The 17099-nt window shown below is 40.0% G+C and overlaps 1 protein-coding gene across 6 annotated transcripts in view; it reads left to right on the forward strand.

Annotated features, from left to right (window-relative positions):
• Positions 1 to 17099, forward strand: part of WDR7 (WD repeat domain 7) — a 363724-nt gene that overhangs the window by 338295 nt on the left and 8330 nt on the right. For all 6 annotated transcript variants that reach the window (XM_081251713.1, XM_081251715.1, XM_081251714.1 and 3 more), the window contains one exon: positions 16232 to 16336. In XM_081251713.1, the coding sequence (XP_081107839.1) occupies positions 16232 to 16336 (105 nt within the window). The remainder of the gene's footprint in view (positions 1 to 16231; positions 16337 to 17099) is intronic.

Genomic DNA, 17099 nt, shown 5'->3' on the forward strand with positions numbered 1-17099 from the left:
CTCTTCTCTAATGTTTGATTGAATTCGCCTGTGAAGCCATCTGGTCCTGGGCTTTTGTTTGTTGGAAGATTTTTAATCTCAATCTCAATTTCAGTGCTAGTGATTGGTCTGTTTGTATTTTCTATTTCTTCCTGGTTCAGTCACAGAATGTTGTGCTTTTCTAAGAATTTGTCCGTTTCTTCCAGGTTGTCCATTTTATTGGCATAGAGTTGCTTGTGTAATCTCTCATGATTCTTTATATTTCTGCAATGTCAGTTGTTACTTCTCCTTTTCCCTTTCGAATTCTGTTGATTTCAGTCTTCTCCCTTTTTATCTTGATGAGTCTGGCTAATGGTTTATCAATTTTGTTTATCTTCTCAAAGAACCAGCTTTTAGTTTTACTGATCTTTGCTATCATTTCCTTCATTTCTTTTTCATTTATTTCTGATCTGATCTTTATGATTTCTTTCCTGTTGCTAAATTTGGGGGGGTTTTTTATTCTTCTTTCTCTAATTGCTTTAGGTGTAAGGTTAGGTTGTTTATTTGAGATATCTCTTGTTTCTTGAGGTGGATTCTATTGCTATAAAGTTCCCTCTTAGAACTGCTTTTGCTGCATCCCATAGGTTTTGGGTTGTCGTGTTTTCATTGTCATTTTTTTTCTAGGTATTTTTTGATTTCCTCTTTGATTTCTTCAGTGATCTCTTGGTTACTTAGTAGCTTATTGTTTAACCTCCATGTGTTTGTATTTTTTACAGTTTTTTTCCTGTAATTGATATCTAGTGTCATAGCATTGTGGTCGGAAAAGATACTTGATATAATTTCAATTTTCTTAAATTTACCAAGGCTTGATTTGTGACCCAGGATATGATGTATCCTGGAGAATGTTCCATGAGCGCTTGAGAAGAAAGTGTATTCTGTTGTTTTTGGATGGAATGTCCTATAAATATCGATTAAGTCCATCTTGTTTAATGTGTCATTTAAAGCTTGTGTTTCCTTATTTATTTTCATTTTGGATGATCTGTCCATTGGTGAGAGTGGGGTGTTAAAGTCCCTTACTATGATAGTGTTACTGTCGATTTCCCCATTTATGGCTGTTAGCATTTGCCTTATGTATTGAGGTGCTCCTATGTTGGGTGCATAAATATTTACAATTGTTATATCTTCTTCTTGGATGGATCCCTTAATCATTATGTTGTGTCCTTCTTTGTCTCTTGTAATAGTCTTTATTTTAAAGTCTCTTTTGTCTGATATGAGAATTGCTACTCCAGCTTTCTTTTGATTTCCATTTGCATGGCATATCTTTTTCCATCCCCTCACTTTCAGTCTGTATGTGTCCCTAGGTCTGAGGTGGGTCTCTTGTAGACAGCGTATATACAGGTCTTGTTTTTGTATCTGTTCAGCCTGTCTCTGTCTTTTGGTGGGAGCATTTAATCCATTCTCATTTAAGGTAATTATTGATATGCCTGTTCCTATTACCATTTTCTTAATTTTGGGGGGTTTATTATTGTAGGTCTTTTCCTTCTCTTGTGTTTCCTGCCTAGAGAAGTTCCTTTAGCATTTGTTGTAAAGCTGGTTTGGTGCTGCTGAATTCTCTTAGCTTTTGCTTGTCTGTAAAGGTTTTAATTATTTCTCCATCAAATCTGAATGAGAATCTTGCCGGGTAGAATAATCTTGGTTGTAGGTTTTTGCCTTTCATCACTTTAAATATGTCCTGCCACACCCTTCTGGCTTGCAGAGTTTCTGCTGAGAAATCAGCTGTTAACCTTATGGGGATTCCTGTGTATATTATTTGTTGCTTTTCCCTTGCTGCTTTTAATATTTGTTCTTTGTATTTAATATTTGATAGTTTGATTAAGATGTGTCTTAGCATGTTTCTCCTTGGGTTTACCCTGTATGGGACTCTCTGTGCTTCCTGGAGTGGATTGACTATTTCCTTTCCCGTATTAGGGAAGTTTTCAACTATAATCTCTTCAAATATTTTCTCAGTCCTTTTCTTTTTCTCTTCTTCTTCTGGGACCCCTATAATTCAAATGTTGGTGTGTTTAATGTTGTCCCAGAGGTCTCTGAGACTGTCCTCAATTGTTTTCATTCTTTTTTCTTTATTCTGCTCTGTGGTAGTTATTTCCACTATTTTATCTTCCAGGCCACTTATCTGTTCTTTTTCCTCAGTTATTCTGCTATTGATTCCCTCTAGAGTATTTTTAATTTCATTTATTGTGTTGTTCATCATTGTTTGTTTGCTGTTTAGTTCTTCTAGGTCCTTGTTAAACGTTTCTTGTATTTTCTCCATTCTATTTCCAAGATTGTGGATCATCTTTACTATCATTACTCTGAATTCTTTTTCAGGTAGACTGCCTATTTCCTCTTCGTTTGTTTGGTCTTATGGATTTTTACCTTTCTCCTTCATGTGCTGCGTATTTCTCTGTCTTCTCATTTCGCTTAACTTACTGTGTTTGGGGTCTCCTTTTCACAGGCTGCAGGTTCTTAGTTCCCTTTGTTTTTGACGTCTGCCCCCAGTGGGTAAGGTTGGTTCAGTGGGTTTTGCAGGCTTCCTGGTGGAGGGGACTGGTGCCTGTGTTCTGGTGGATGAGGCTGGATCTTGTCTTTCTAGTGGGCGAGACCGCGTCTGGTGGTGTATTTTGGGTGTCTGTTAACTTATTACAGTTTTAGGCAGCCTCTCTGCTAATGGGTGAGGTTGTGTTCCTGTCTTGCTAGTTGTTTGGCTTGGGATGTTTAGCACTGGAACTTGCTGGTCGTTGAGTGGAGCTGGGTCTTATTGTTGAGACGGAGATCTCTGGGAGAGCTCTCACCAACTGCTATTACGAGGGGCCAGGAAGTCTCTGGTGGACCAATGTCCTAACTTCGGCTCTCCCACCTCAGAGGCACAGGCCTGACACCTGGCCGGAGCACCAAGACCCTGTCAGCCACACGGCCAGGTACATGGGGAGTTTCTTGCCTTTGGGGAAGTCTGAGGTCTTCTGCCAGCATTCAGGTGGTGTTCTGTAGGAGTTGTTCCACATGTAGATGTATTTCGACGTATTTGTGGGGAGGAAGGTGATCGCCACGTCTTACTCCTCTGCCATCTTGAAGGTCCTCAAGAACCCTCCCCTTTAAAAGAGCACACCTGCCTTTTATTCCTTTTATTGTTTTACAAAAATAGTAGTGAGTCTCTACCTTTTCTAAGCTATACAAGCAATTCAATGTGTTAAATAATGTTTCTCTTTTTTGTTGTTGTTTTTTAAAGCAGAAGCAGATTTGGGTGTGGGGGGGAGCATACACTCACCACATGGTGCACAATTTTAATTTTAACATTTAAAATGATTTAACAACTGCAAGTCTCATCTCTGAACAAATATTTTTATTAAAAAAAATAAAATAGTGTAGAGGAATACCAAATTGTTCATACTAGAAAAAAACTGCTAAACTTTATGATTTCAAAGACAAGCTAATAGAAAGTCTAGAAGGATGTATGCCAAGTGGCTCATGGTGGTTCTTCTGAGGCCTGGGATCTAATTAGTAAGAATAGTTAGGTAGGGTTTCCAGTTTTATTACAGGTACTTCAAAAAAAAAGTGGTGGCGTTATAGGTAATTCTTAGTTTTCTTTTTTTGCGTTATTCTCTTAAAGAAAAACTCTAAAATAAAAATCATACTTCTATTAAAAATCATTTTTGCTAATGCAGAATTCATATATATAATCTATTAAGCCTTCAGAAATGTGTCCATGCTGCCTTCTTTATATACTTACTCCTAAAAGGAAAATATTATATTAAATGGAGGGCTATTGCTTGAGTTTTACATGCTTTTGCTCAAAAGTGAATAAAATTAGTGTGCATACTATTAAGTACGCTTTTAATAGTATTTGTCATAAGTCATAGTGTGTTATTTTAAGGCACACATCTGTGGGTTACATACATGATGGCAATTATAAGCAGATTACTAACAAAGTGCATTCTGAGTTATAAACAAAAAGCTTCAAAGGATTCATGTTTCCTTGGGAAGAACATAAATTAAAACATCAAAGCAGTTGTTTCCCTTAAGGATTGTAGTTATTTGGATAGCTTGTCAGTGCTACAGAATGCAACAAGTGGGCTAGGGTTATTGATTTTCACCTTGTGTTACCAAAACATTTTTTCATTGACAAATATTAATTGCTTATTAAGTGCTAAAGAGTTTGATGGTCCTGATATTGAATTTCATAATAAATTGGCCTTTTAGTTTGGCTTATCATTAGACAATGTGATTGCATTAAAGATAAAAAGGTTTCAGCCAGCATATCTCCCACTCTAGGGGTATCAAATAGATATTCCTGTAGAGCTTATTCTCAGCAAGAGGATATTTAATTCATTTTCCTTTATGTGTAAGTGACTTCTCTTTGACCAAACTATAGGGAGTGCTTGCTTAAATATGCATTGTATGACTATAATTAGTAGTAAATTATCCAGTATATCTTGCATTGATTCTAGTTTATGAATCTAGTAAATCAGTGAAATTTCTATTAGAACAAAGTTGGTGATTGTGATCATTAATATGAGTCTTTATAAATCATTAATTTGGTTAAAATATTTCTCCTTTCATTTTTGAAAAGGATCTATATATCAAAGTGAGCAACCAAATACATATGTGTGTATACATGCATACACACATACACAGGCATACAAGTTCCGTTTTAAATCCTTTTTGTCTTTCCTTTTAATAGTATATCTTTTTTGTCTTTTTATAGTTATACTCAGGGAAGTCTTAACCCTCTTGTATAATGACCTTTCTGAAATATCAGAATTTGTGGATAACTGATGAAATTTAAGCAAAGTTAAAATTAGCGAAATTGGACTGTCAGTTTTGTCAGTTGATTAGTATTGGCTGTTTGGAATTAGAAGTTTAAATTGGGCTTCCCTGGTGGCGCAGTGGTTGAGAGTCTGCCTGCCGATGCAGGGGACACGGGTTCGTGCCCCAGTCTGGGAAGATCCCACATGCCGCGGAGCGGCTGGGCCTGTGAGCCATGGCCGCTGAGCCTGCACGTCTGGAACCTGTGCTCCGAAATGGGAGAGGCCACAACAGTGAGAGGCCCGCATACCGGAAAAAAAAAAAAAAAAAAAAGAATTTCAAATATATGCTTTTGATGCTAGCAATCTGCCTTTTTAATAAATTATTTACTGATCTGAGTTAAATAATTACTGCTTGATAAAGAGTTATATTTAAAATATAAAATTGTGGGATCCCCTGGTGACGCAGTGGTTGAGAGTCCGCCTGCCGATGCAGGGGACACGGGTTCATGCCCCGGTCCAGGAAGATCCCACATGCCGCGGAGCGGCTGGGCCTGTGAGCCATGGCTGCTGAGCCTGCGCGTCCGGAGCCTGTGCTCCGTCTGCAACGGGAGAGGCCACAACAGTGAGAGGCCCGCATACTGCAAAACAATAATAATAATAAAATAAATAAATAAATAAAATATAAAATTATTATCAGACTTCAAAGCAATTTTGTTGGTTATTAACTGCAGTGACTCATCGCAAAATTCTCTACCTGAAAAGTGACTTGTATGCTGGGGACAAGTTTGAAATCTGTCACTTAAAAATATTAGTTAAAAACTGAGATTTCAAGTCTACAAATTGTAAAATAGACCAGCTCTTTCTTTTCTGCCCACGCCTTACACTGGTAGTGTCCTCTGTCGTTTTAACCGCATCCTTTTGCTCCTTTCACTCTTTCTGCTCTTCGTGGGTTATCTCAGCCCCTTACACTCAGTTATTTAACAGATAGTCACAGAGAGACTGCTGTGTGCCAGGAACACTGCCGAGTGCAGGATCTATGCCTTCAGCGTCTGTCTGTGTGCTAATAACTCCCAAATCTGTCTCTCCTTCTATAAATCTTTTCCTGAGCTCCAAATTTTTCTTTCTCATTTTCTGACATATTTCCAACTACCTGCTCAAGCCCTCCACCTTAATATCTACATGTCCCAAACTAAGCTCATTATTTCCCCCTGATGATGTCCCACCAACCCCTCCCATCCCCACTAAAAGCACTTTCTTTTTCTTATGCTTCCCTGTCCAGGAAACAGCATCACCACCCGCCCAGTTGGACCTCTCTTTCCTGCCCGCATCTGGTTCTTCATTCAACTCTTAATTTACCTACTATATTTGCCTGCCAACCATTCCTTTTTCTCTAATTTCTCTCCTCTCTCTGCCAGAATTTTCCTAAAACTGGTCTGATCTGACCATTCTCTTATTTAAAAACTTTGGGAAACTCCCTATGGAGTTTGGGACTATGAACTAAGTCCAAATTTCTTAGCACAAGAAAAAGGCAGTTTATAACCTGGCCATAGCTAGCTTTTTCCCTTATCCCCAAATCTGTCCCTCCTCATCGTCCTCTGCCCCCTGACACTCCCAGTGGCAGAGGGACAATTCCTGGACCTCTCCCACATCTTCACTCTCACAGGTCTGCCTCACCTATCTGCTGGGATCTGGGCCTTTCAAGTCTTGTCCTTCAGGCCAACTTCTCCTTTAAAGCTCAACTCCACTACCACCTTCTTTCTGTATCTTGTTTTGACATCTACCCCTGAACAGAAATTGCTGCCGATTCATCTGTGTTTCCATGGCACCTAACACACATTTCTGTTATGCCATTTCATATATCACACACTAGTTGCTTACTGTCAACCTGTCCCAGTCTCCTAGATTCACTGGAAGGGGCCATGTCTCATCTTTCTACTGACATCTAACATGGGGCTTATAACATAATAAGCTCTTGATAAACACTTTAAAGTACATTTCTCCAAAAAATACTGAATCCCATGAGGTAGGCAAGAAAGATATTATCCTTATTTTACAAATAAGCAAATTGTGTCTTGGAAAATTTTGTCCATTCAAAAGAGCAACAAGGTCAAATTTTAATCCCCTAGATGAAGATGGGGTAGTCTAAGAATAAGTCAGGGCTGACAAGTCATATCAGTGCTATTTTGCCATAGTAATTGCCAGGGAATATTTTAAAATTCAATTGCTATTTGGAAAAAATTTACATATATTATTTTATTGTTTTATTACTATATTAATATTAAAAATATGGAATGATACTTCAAAGATAGGAGGATGATTTTACAGTTTTCTAATTTGGCATGTCTTGACTTAACAAAAGAAATAGACTTTGTAATATAGGTCAGTATTAATTAGGTTACGTTCCAGACTAATCTGATTTTCTGTTTTAATAAGTTAAGCCTAATAAACCACACATAAAAGTATAAAATTCTTGAATCTGTATTGTCTATTAGTGTATGTACTCTGTCATTCTCCAAAATAAATATGAGCCAGAAGATATAGTAATATATTGGTTAATACACGTATGAATTTTAGAAATTTATGTAATGCTTTAGGTTTTGTTAACACTTTCAAGTCACTTCCCTTTTTGGAATGATGAAAACATTAGATCCTTTTGAAATGTGATTTTGAAAAATAAAAATTCCATATTAGTACAATCTGCATAAGACAGTTTTGTGTCACCAGGCACTGTACCAGGCCAAAGAGAGGTGGGAGAGCACATGTGTGAAGGCCCTGTCCTAAGGCTCTAGCCAAAACCATCTTCTGTGTTCGCCTTAACCCAAATCAGAACCCACGAAAATGCTGAGGTCCATCTGGATGGACGACTCCTCAGGAATGTGATTGCTGTTCCCATTGGTTCATGTGGACACGTATCTGCTGAAGGCTGCTATGGAAGGGCGTGCAGTCTTCTGAGAGGGCACAGAGATACAACAGTTCATGTCCTAAGGAACTCCAAGTGGAAGCAATTGGGCTTTACTTTTGCGGCACAGTATTATCTTTAAGAATATTTTCTCCTGTCTTCTTTGAAAAATTATATAACCATTTTATGTTGGTCCAATTTCTCAGGAATCCTTTGAATATTTAGCAACAGAATTTTTTGATCAGAATCTTCATAGTCTGAGAATACAAAAGCAAACCTTTGTTCATTTTAAGACTTCGATCATGTGTTTGAATAGATTTATATTAGAAATATGATAAAAAATACTTAGCTTTGGGTCTGAGAACTATAGAAAACATTTGAATATTCTTAAAAGCTACAGAAGGTTATACTTTAATAAATGTCTTACAATTATTTCATACCAGCAGTGTGAATAGTTGATAACAATTAATTTATTCTCTATCCTTTTTATTTGAAACTGAAGCACATTTATCTAAATCATATAGGCATTCAGTATTTGAGTATCCATGAATAATCTTTAAATATGACTCTATTTTAAAATGTTAACGTATATGAAAAATGTTACGGTTGGAATTATGTCTTAAACTAGATTTTTTTCTTCTGTTATCATTATTTAGCTTAAAAGAGTCTCACACACAACACAAACCTACTACATCAGTTATTATAATTTAAGTGGGTATTTTTTAGTTACTTCATCCTGAAAATATTTGCTCTAGTAAAGCAGAAGACGGGTGTGTGTGTGTACAGGTACACATGTGTGTGTGTGTGTACAGGTACACATGTGTGGTCAGCTCCTGGTTATCTGTAGCAAGAAAAAGAGAAAGAAAGACTTTAAGTGGTGAGACTTATGGAAAATTTATTTGAATCTGAAAAAGTTCCTCAATTGAATAGAAGGGAGTCATTGCCTAAGACCAGTAGATATTTTTTTCATAGAGGTTGCTGTTATGATGGCTACAATATTTTAAGATTGGAAATCAACTATTAAATGGTCACTCTCTACTTGTTCATTTGTAGATCTTCCTTTTTAAATTTAATTTTGATAATGTATAATTGATATTAGTGAAAATATAAGCCTCAGTATCCTAAAAATCTGAAATTCTTACTAATGCCTAAATTACAATAGTGAAACAATCTTGAGCATTTTTTGATTCTTACTATTCCTGGATAAGTTTGTTGTGCACACACATGTTGGTTATACTCCTCCACAAAGAAATTTCAAAAACTGTTGCCTGTGTCTTAAGGATTACCAATATGTAGATATCAGAAAATCTCCTTTAATTCATCAGTGTCAGTCAGTTTATTTCCAAATGACATTTAAGTAACTTTCAGTAACTGAAAATGTACAGTAAATGCTGCAGCTATTTTTAGGGAATAAAGTCTGTTTACTGGAGGCATTATATCTTATAATAAAACTTAAGATAGCGAACTTTATTATATTTATCCTTAAATCTGTTTTCCATTAAGATGTTAAAATGATATCATATCTACTTGTCCTTTGCCCTGAATATATATTCTTTTCAGTTAGATAGCGATAGAAAATAACTCAATTCATTAAATCATTCTGATACCCCTTGGATTGGCAAATGCCACAATGGGTTGACTCTATAATATAGAGTTGGCATAATGTGAATAAAAAATATTGGCTTGTCCTTCCATCAAGAAAAGAAATTATTGAGTTGAACAACCCATTTTCAACCCTCAGATCTCTGTTCAAAATCATTGTAGAACCACCAAAGCGCAGCATCGAGGCAGATGTACTTACACAGTCGCGGATAGTACAGCCAGTAGGAGAAGCTGGGCTCCTTTCAATGCTAGAGGATGTTTGGAGTGCATTTCCCATCGACTTCCATCTTGGTCAATACTTTTAGTTTCCATATTTTGTGTCCCAAGTGACAAAGAGCTGGGCCCCTAGTTTTATGATTCTTTCCTCAAGAAGTGCCTATTTATGGTACTTGTAGGTAGGTATTGCCTCTATGGGGGCACAGGTGAGCTCATGGGAGGGTGAAAGCCTTCAGGGCCCCAGGAGGAGAGACTGCTGATGAGAACAATGGGGCCACCATCCACCTCCTTCCCCACCCGTGAAGAGGGGTGAGGCAGCTTCTAATCTTTAAACCTCTGTTTAAGGTCAAGGAAAAGAGTTTTCCTTCATCTACCATGATAGCAGTGGGCTCAGGGACCCTGCCTCTCCCCACAGGTGTGAGGACTGCGGAGTGTCAGCCATCTGCAGGCCAACAACTTTACCAGCTTTTCCAGCCACAGTGGCAGGTTTGTGATAAAATAAGCATAGTCCTGACCTCCTGCTTGGTGTTATGAGAAACTATAACGACAGCCAGTTGCCTGTGCCAGCACTCAGTCCCGTTTGAAATCCCACATTTTGAGACGTGGTTGACCTTTAAGATACCATCCAACTCTAAGATGTCATGATTTGAAAGCTTGGAGAAAGTTTCAGGAAAAAGCTACAGAAATTATTTTAAGAGTTGGAAAATGAGACCTGAAAGGAAAGGTTACATGATAGTCACTGAAATTTTTTTTAAATCCTGAAAATAAAAAATAAATAAGTAAAAAAGGAGCAAGTTGCAGTAACAGCCTTCAAGTCTATAAAAGGTTATTATTATACTAAGATTGGTGACCAGCTGTTCTCCATCTCTACTGAGGCTAGAACAGAGGAAACAGGCTACTTACACTGTAGCATTTTGGATTTAGATTTGAAAAAGGAAAAATTTCCTGACAGCACAGTGTTGAACACAGAAAGGGGGTCCTTAGGGGAGGGTTTGGCATCTTCTCTAGAGAGATTTGAAAACAGAATGGATTTTCACCTGGCCTGCTTTGAGGCAGCCCTGTGCACATACGGAAGAAAATGGGTGGCCTTTCAGTGTTCTTGGCCACGTCATATGGCCTTAAGATCCCACACACAAAAAGGCTGCAGAAGGCTTAGTTCATAGTGGGAATTAAATTTGACTCGGGCCTTCTAACCGGCCATAGATGAGACTTTTTGTTTAATGTGTTATCATCTGCCTAAATCATTTGTTTCCTTGAGCAGGTGAACCTTAAATATATAATACAATTTTCACAAATTGGTTGCTTCGGAGAAAGGAAAGGGGTAGTTTTTTCTTAAACATAATTAATTCTTAACTTTTCTACTCTTTTGAAATGGCTCTTTTTTGATGAGTCTCCCCCTTGCCTAACAAACAAAGCTCTCAGAGCAATGTCTTTGTCTCCCCTCCGCCTTGAGCCCTTACCTCCCTCCCAGTCAGCTGGGAAATCAGCAGCCTGTACTGGGATGTCAGCAAGGCACGCAAATCAGACCCAGGTCCACCTTCCTCCTCCGCCTTTTCCTGACTTCGGCTGCCATTGGGAAGAGATGCCAAATGTTTGGTTGGTGCTTCGGGTACAGAGGAGAGCGTGTCCTGAACCTCACGTAGCACTGTTTGTTATCAGTAAGGGACCAGCCCTAGGAAAATGTAGGTATTTGTAGGTCTTTGCTGTTACCTCTCCTTTTCTTTGGGGCTCATCCTCACTTTCCTAAGCACTCACTTCCCTGTATATCTGGCCTGTCTCCAGCTATTTCCTGCGTTTGTACACAGATAGACATTTCATTCAGGCTCACCCTAAACTCAAGGCATCTGCCGTGCTTGTATCTCATGAGAGCAGGTTTGTCCTGTTTGCTGTCTGCCAGAGCACGTGCTAGGGAAAATGCCTCAACTGAAAGCGTAATTGTATTTGTAGAAATTTCAGAGACCATGCGCAGCCAACTGGGGACACACCTGCAGCTCAGCAGACCTTTCAGTCGCCCCTCAGATTGTCACTGCCTGTTTTACTCCTGAGCCAGCCGTGCTGCTCCCCGAGAAGGCCTGCGACCAGGGTGGCCCCCTTCCCTCTCAGGCCCTACAGACCCTGGGGCTGTGAAAGTTCGGTCAAAGTCCTTTTTTTTTTTTTTTTTTAGTTTAGTAACTTATGCAAAATACATGGGTCAGTCCTTTATAAGCCTTTCCCTTGTGATTATGATAGCAAATTGTACCTGCATTTGGAAATCTTTTCTTCAGAATTTATGTTAAAAGTAGGGAATTTTGTTTGGCTGGAGTTTTTTCCTCCCCTTTAAAAAAGTGATGAGGCCTGGAAATTACTAGATGTTCTCTTTGATCTCGTTCAGTCTGTAGAGTGGGTGCAGTAGAGTCCTACATTTTGGTTTCAATTCTCAAATTTGACATTTGGAAGCTGAATAGCAGGAACTCCAGGAAGAGACGGCAGTTTTAGAGAATATTCTAGACAGTCATAACTTGTATTGATGGTGACCAAATCATTTTGGAAATCCGTGTCTCTCCTCCTCTGTACAACAGGGTTAATTATACTTCTTTGCCGAGCACATTGAAGGTGCCTGTTAAAAACTGTTGGGTAAGTGCAAGCGTTGCTCCTTCTTAATGAGGCCTCTCAGTTCCTTTTCTTTCATAAGAAAAAGGGGGAGAGAGTGTTTAACAATTCAGCACTCTGTCTCCTGCTAGGGGTAATTGCTTGATTTCTTTTATTGTTCGTAGCACTTCTTGAGTTAGATTAATTTCTTTATATTCCATTTCTGTCTTTTCAAGACAGCAATTTCTTTGACTAAAAATATAACAAGGTATATGATACTCATCCACGTATAAAAAGTAAACCAAACCTCCTTTTATTTTGAAACCCGTTGTTTTGGAAAATGTTCTTTCTAGTTGAGCATTTAAGATCCCAAACCACTAGGTTTGCCCCATCACAAAGCACTTACAAGTTCACTGTGATCCGCGCACAGCTGCATCTAATGCCAGAATAGAGGGTTGAAGTCAGTTCAGGTGGTGCCTGCGCAGATCTGAGAGAAATTCAGAGATTCTGAACAAAAGACAATGGCAACATTTCCATTACGCTGGGGACTGAAGCACCTCTCAGGCTGAGATTGTAATGAACTCACCAGATGTACCAAACCATTTAAAATAGTGAGCTTCCCTGAGCTACCATGAGTGGTACTTGCTTTCTTATGAGACAACAGATCTGTGAGCTGACACTGCAGTCAGTACCCTGTGGTTTTTCTCTATGTTGCTTTGAAAGACAGCCTGTGGGGCACCTCGCAGTATCACACTGTGAGTGTGTGTGTGTGTGTGTGTGTGTGTGTTGATGTGTTCTGATCTAAAGTATAGTTCCCCTTTGTTCAAAACAGACTTTAAAGAAACCAACACATTAAACTCAGTATCTAACCTTGACAATAAAAACAATGAAGGAAAACAGGACTGTGATTAGTGAAATGAGGAGGAAGTATTTATTACTAGACACCTAGAATGAGCATAAATATAGTTCTGGGTTTCGTGGCAGGAAAGCAAGCTCGTGTGAGATTGTGTAATTATCTTTTCATGATAAAAGAAACCAACAAAATTTATCTGGAAAGATAAACATTTTCCTGGCAGAAAATTCCAAGATGAACTTAATTCACAGGATCTTCTATCAGAGACACTAGATAACATAATGAAGAGGGTCTTCAGCTGACACGGAAGTATTCAAGTGGACGTTTCAAACACTATAAACGATGAAGATATAATATGAAATATTAGGAGCCTGTGTGCTTGGCTTTCTGCATTTACTACAGGGCCACCTTAGCCAACCTCACAGAGGGGTATATGTTAAGGAGATCATTGGGTCGGTACATCCTTTTGGACCTTCTGGGTTACAGCCTGCTCACTGTTGCACTCTCTTCTTATCTGAAGCACATTCTGGTTGCTGATTAAGGAGGGGTGCTAATCTGAAGGAGGTAGGCTTAGCATTCTGCTTTGAGATTTAGGGGCCCTAACTCCAGCAGGAGGGTTGAATCCACCTCTACGTGGAGCTGGACTTTGGTGGAGAGGGGGGCTTGCAAGAAGGGCAAGCTTTTAGAGGAGCTTTTAATGTGCTCACACTCTTGATGCATACCAGGACCCCAGAGCATGGAAGCAACTATTTTGAATGAAATATTTTTAATGGAAAGGTTGCATTAAGTGCCATGAGGGACCAGACAGGCAATAAGGGAGTCAGGCAGTGGGTGTTAGGTACACAGACCCACTTGAGTCAGGGCTGGGACATGAGAGCAAACGCCCAGGCCCACAGGGCACTGGCCCATGTTGCCACGTGCAAAGGCCCAGGATTGCCAGAGTGGAAGCAATCCCGGGCTTTTCCAGGAGAGGCTAGAAATCTTGATTTTAAATGATGTTTAATGAATTAGAATATAGGCTCAGAAACTGAAAATCATTTTGTAGGCCAAACCCAATATATGTATAACCTGGTTTTGTATATGATTTTTTGGGGGGTTCATTAAACGGCATACTCAAGTAATTGATGTTTTTTTTCAGCTTTATTGAGATATAATTGACATATAACATGTGTAAGTTTAAGGTGTACAACATGATGATTTGATACACTTATATATTGCAAACTGATCACCCACCCTGGCGTTATCTAACACCTCCATACCATCATGTGACTACCATTTCTTTTTTGTGGTAAGAACATCTGAGATCTACTCTCTTAGCAACTTTCAAGTATATTCATCTGGTCATCTTTAAATAAGGAGGAGTAACACAAATATTAATAATATTCATTGGATTCTTATGATGTGCCATGCGTTGTGCAGAGGGCTATATATGTACTAACTCATTTAATCTTCACAAAGCTCTTTGAGGCAGGAATTATGGGTATCATTCTCAATATCGTTATCGACATCATCATCGTCATCTCTGCTTCATAGACATGGGTGCTCTTGAGGTTAAGGAACGTAAATAACTTGCCCAGCTTCCACAGTAAGCGGTGGAGCCCAAATGCAAGGCCGGCAGTCTGACTCAGAGCAGTGTCCTCTGCCAGCCCAAAGCCCAGTGCTACCAGTATAACATTTTTTTCTCTGAGTGTTGAAAAACAGGCATTATTTTGGATCCCACAGCACCTTGTCTAATGACAGGAAAGAACAAAACCCAGAAAGCCCTGAGGAGCGTTCCCACACCCCCATCCCTGTCTCCCTTCCTCATTGTAATCACTCAGATATGAATTGTGAGAAGTGTCTTACTGAAATTTACAGTGTGGGTGTGGCAGGGCGGACGTGGAGGGGCCCTGAATCACGCAGTGAGCTTGAAGCTCCCGCCAAGACTCAAGGCTCACAGTTCGTCATCAAGAAACAGCAGATGAGGGGCTTCCCTGGTGGCGCAGTGGTTGAGAGTCCGCCTGCCGATGCAGGGGACACGGGTTCGTGCTCCGGTCTGGGAAGATCCCACATGCCGCGGAGCGGCTGGGCCCGTGAGCCATGGCCACTGAGCCTGCGCGTCCGGAGCCTGTGCTCCGCAACGGGAGAGGCCGCAACAGTGAGAGGCCCGCGGACCGCAAAAAAAAAAATACCTCAAAAAAAAGAAGTAGCAGATGGAAACGGCCCTTCCTAGCATTGCCTTAGTTTAAGGGAACACATTTCCCCATTCCTTCCTAAACCAAGAGGGGAGACCGACCTCCCGTTGTAAGCAGACTGAATATTGCTTCGTGTGGTAGAGATACGGTCTTTAATAGTTTGTGTAGAAACAATACAGTATTATGCTAACTTGCTAAGTATTCCAATCTTTTCAGTAACTATTAATATCATTAAACGTGAGTGTAATTTTTTCTTACTAAAGACCTTTTATCAAAGACCACGTCTAAAATACAACATCCTTTTTTTAAATTCATGGTTAAATCAATGATAGCTATTTGGCAAAGGCTCAGAATTATCCCTGTTAACTTGTTTTTAATAGCATTTGATTTATATGTGTGCTCAAACCTCCAATTCATGCGTGTATGTACGTGTACTAATTGTGGCCATATGCATTTAAACACAGGGTTATTGGTGGGAAATGAAGCATAAAATGTGAAAGATGTATAATTATTAAGGGGTTGAAATGATAGTTTTTGACTCCTTCCAGAACGGGGATGTTATGATACAGCTTTGATTGGTTTTCATTTCAGATGAAGTTCCTGGAGAGATTTGGTGATCAGTTTTTCACCTTCCTAATTAATTGTCAAATTCTTCCCTCTCATGGACATAAATGAATTAACACATTGGTTTGCCCGTTAACATATGCTTTTCCTTCCGACTCATGCTGTCCTCCCAAGTAGGAGGCAGGTGGACTCCTCAGAATAAGGTCAAAGCCCCTGGATGTATCAGTGAGAGAACGTTGGTTGCTTTTCCTTTTTTTCTAACCTAAATTTTTTTTTTTTTTTGCGGTACGCGGGCCTCTCACTGCTGTGGCCCCTCCCACTGCAGAGCACAGGCTCCGGACACGCAGGCTTAGCGGCCATGGCTCACGGGTCCAGCCGCTCCGCGGCATGTGGGATCTTCCCGGACTGGGGCACGAACCCGCGTCCCCTGCATCGGCAGGCAGACTCTCAACCACTGCGCCACCAGGGAAGCCCTAACCTAAATTTTTAAGTAAAGAACATAATGGTTTCGAATAGCCATGACATAACTTTTTCAGCATTGAATGTATTTGCATCCATATGCGTAGCAGTTCTGTGCAATGCATACGATGAATGACTCTGAATTCTATTTCAGACAATCCATGGTCACAAGGGACCCATCACTGCTGTGGCCTTTGCTCCTGATGGACGATATCTTGCCACCTACTCAAACACAGACAGCCACATTTCCTTCTGGCAGGTAAGTGTACATGCCGCAGGGTCTCGATGTGTGGTGCATGATCCGCTTTTGCTGGGAAAGGCTCCCTTGCGTCCTCCTTCCCTTCTTTCACAGATATCAAGTACTTACTGCTTGCTGATTATGTGCCAGCTGCCAGCATGCAGGGGCTACTGAGAATACAATTAGCAGCCTAGAAAGAGGGGGTCTGCTCTCACCAAGCTTTCAGTCTGAGGGAGACACAAGTAAATCAGCAAGTAACTACAATACAGGGGGAACCTGGGAGTAAGGTTGTGGGCCGGCTTCACAGAGGCAGCGACACCTGAGCTGAGACATGGTGACATCAGGGAAGGGCCAGGCATTCAGGGTAGGGAGGGTTGGGTGTTTGGAGAGAGTTAGGCATCATTCAGATATAAGTGAGGGCCTGGCCTGAAAGGAATTGGGGCAAGGAGCCCTGCTCAGGCTGTTAATTTACACAAGGCATCCAGACAACGCCAACAGGGCACAGGGGAAAGGGCAGCCTCGTATTAACTTCATGCCCCGTTTGTATGATCTCATTTTCGTTGGCTTTCTGAATTTCCACATAACGCTCTTCATTTCCAAGCTATTAAAACATTTTCAAAACTCTGAGTATCACTGACTGGCAGTACATGGGAACAACTCTGTTCGATTATGATTACAGTGTTCATTAATTTGAGCAACTGAGTTTTATAATAGAACTGTTTCATCCTCAGTGATAAACCTCCATCCCATCTTCTTTTTTTTGTTTTTTGGGGGTTTTTTTTGT

This window comes from Mesoplodon bidens, assembly GCF_964165515.1.
Source record: "Mesoplodon bidens genome assembly, chromosome: 13".
NCBI lineage: Eukaryota > Metazoa > Chordata > Mammalia > Artiodactyla > Ziphiidae > Mesoplodon > Mesoplodon bidens.